General features: G+C 47.1%; 1 protein-coding gene across 1 annotated transcript in view; it reads right to left on the reverse strand.

Annotated features, from left to right (window-relative positions):
- MYLK3 (myosin light chain kinase 3) overlaps positions 1-2,168 on the reverse strand; it is a 25,125-nt gene that overhangs the window by 2,069 nt on the left and 20,888 nt on the right. Inside the window, exons 10-11 of the mRNA XM_018574810.1 lie at positions 1,186-1,314; positions 6-158 (exon numbers count right to left, since the gene is read on the reverse strand). Coding sequence (XP_018430312.1) covers positions 6-158; positions 1,186-1,314 — 282 coding nt within the window. The remainder of the gene's footprint in view (positions 1-5; positions 159-1,185; positions 1,315-2,168) is intronic.

Below are 2,168 nucleotides of genomic sequence, written 5' to 3' on the forward strand. Positions count from 1 at the left end.
ATTACCTCTTTTCTTTGACCAGAAGCCCAGAGATGAAGTCTTTGGCCTCTTCGGACACCTGATCGAATGCCTCCGAGTCGAAGTCCCAGTTGCAGTTGACAATATAGTTCATGGTTTCTGCGTCACTTTCTCCCAGAAATGGAGACAGTCCGCTGAGTCTAATGAAGATAAATGAAGCCGCTCGGAGGATTATTTTATAAAATGACCATCGCTGCTTCTGCACATTTTTGGGAAAACATCAAGTTTGTTTTGATCTAAATGTGAGCCATTGATCAGGACTCCAAGATGAGCGCCAAGATCCTCTGCATTAGATACAACCATGAGGTCTGCTGGAGGACAAAGCGACCAGTTCACCTAAAGGCATGGTTCACCTTGTGCAGAAAATGTATAAATTCACCCACACCAGTGAAAGAAAAACAAATTTGCATTTTATCATTTTTCTGCATCGGAGCAAAGCATTTAGCATCAGTGGATCATGGGTGCCATGCACAGGCTCCTGCAGACTCCCAGGGCAGGAGGGAAAGGAGCAGCACCAATAGTGGTCATGTGACTGCATAGAAACAATATAAGAAAGCGTCTTTTTTTCTATTTTTAAAAGAAGGGATTGGGTACCATTCAGGCCATTGGGTAGTTGGTGTCTCTTCATCTACCTTAATTTCCTCCCTGCCCAGTTGCACACACTCATCTTTCCTTTGCCCCACCATTTTTTTTTATGGGAGAAAATACCCCCCACCCCACTTGACAGCTCCGGGCCAATCACTAAGCACCAGTGTTGTCGCATGGGTAAAAGAGAAGTACGTCTCGGAGACCCTTATGCCTTAGCAGTACTATTTCTCTTGACTCAAGGGACACCTGTATGTGCATGTGCAAGCAGAAAGTGTTGCTTATAGGGCTGGTTCACATTAAACGTCATCCTTAACATGATCAAAAACCAAAATCTTAGCCCTAACCCCCATCCCAACCTACAGGTGTAACTTTGCACTATAACCCTAAAGCTGATGGGTTTTATGGAGGAAAAAAAAGTATGAGGATGTAAACTGTACAATCACACCGATAATAATGTCGAATGTATCCCCCCCCAAAAATCAAACAATTGGCACCCAATAACAATGTGGCAAATGCTCTGCACCCAGTTGTACAGCACCCAAAGCAATGCAGCAATAGCCAACCCAATGGGTGACTCACAGCATGTAGGTAATGACCCCCACGCTCCACATATCGGTCGGGAAGGACACAAAGTCGTAATTCACCACTTCTGGGGCCAAAAACTCCGGGGTTCCGAAATGCACCTTCAGCTTCTCTCTTGGCTTGTACCTGTTAATCGACGGGAGGTATTAAAGAGACGCCAATTCTTTTTTCTTGATTTAAGTGTGTACATTTAAACAATGAGCTTCTCTGAATTGGTCCACCGTGGTCTGTAACATGTGCCGTATTATCTGGTAAATAAGTGGAAATAATAGCTGTACTGCATGCACTTTTTTCAGTGCGCACCACTGCGTTCCCACTGGGTCCTGCCAGGGCCGGTGCTAGGATTCTTGCCTACACAGGCAAGGTGCATTTTTACAAGTACTTGTCAAAATGCCCTGTTTTGCCCTCACCCTGCAGCGCCCTCAGGCGGCCACCTGACTTGCCTTGCAGTAGCGCCGGGGCTGGGTCCTGTGCTGGGGTGACTGGTGTCCATTCGTGACAAGAAAAATTGCCTCACCTTGCTTTGGGGCTGTGCTGCAAAGAACAGCCAGCGAACCCCCAACGCAACGCATATGGTGTGCATCGACCCTTACTATTCCATTCACACATGAGCGGTTTTCCAATACGCCTGGAAACATTCAAAACATGCAATGTGCATTGGTCAGAGTATTGCGGCCATGCACGGTACGAAACCAGGCGTCCCGCAAAATAGTCCGAGCGCGATTTTAAGGGAGTATTCCGCGCATTTGCGGCTATTACTACAGCGGCAAACACGCGGAGTCCGCGCACATGTTACCATTTGCGTGTTTTTGTACCGTTATGCGTGAATGGAGCCTAAGCGCTGTAAAAAAAATAATCCCATGGACCGGGGCTGATGATCGCATCTGGCAGATGGAAACAAAAAAAGCAAAAAAGGAGAAGTCGATCTACTCCCTTCTCTGATGATGTGTGCCAGTGGCGTCACGCGAGGGGGGGGGGGG

The sequence above is a fragment of the Nanorana parkeri genome, unplaced genomic scaffold (assembly GCF_000935625.1).
Source record: "Nanorana parkeri isolate BGI_ZX_2015 unplaced genomic scaffold, ASM93562v1 scaffold3254, whole genome shotgun sequence".
In the NCBI taxonomy this organism is placed as follows: domain Eukaryota; kingdom Metazoa; phylum Chordata; class Amphibia; order Anura; family Dicroglossidae; genus Nanorana; species Nanorana parkeri.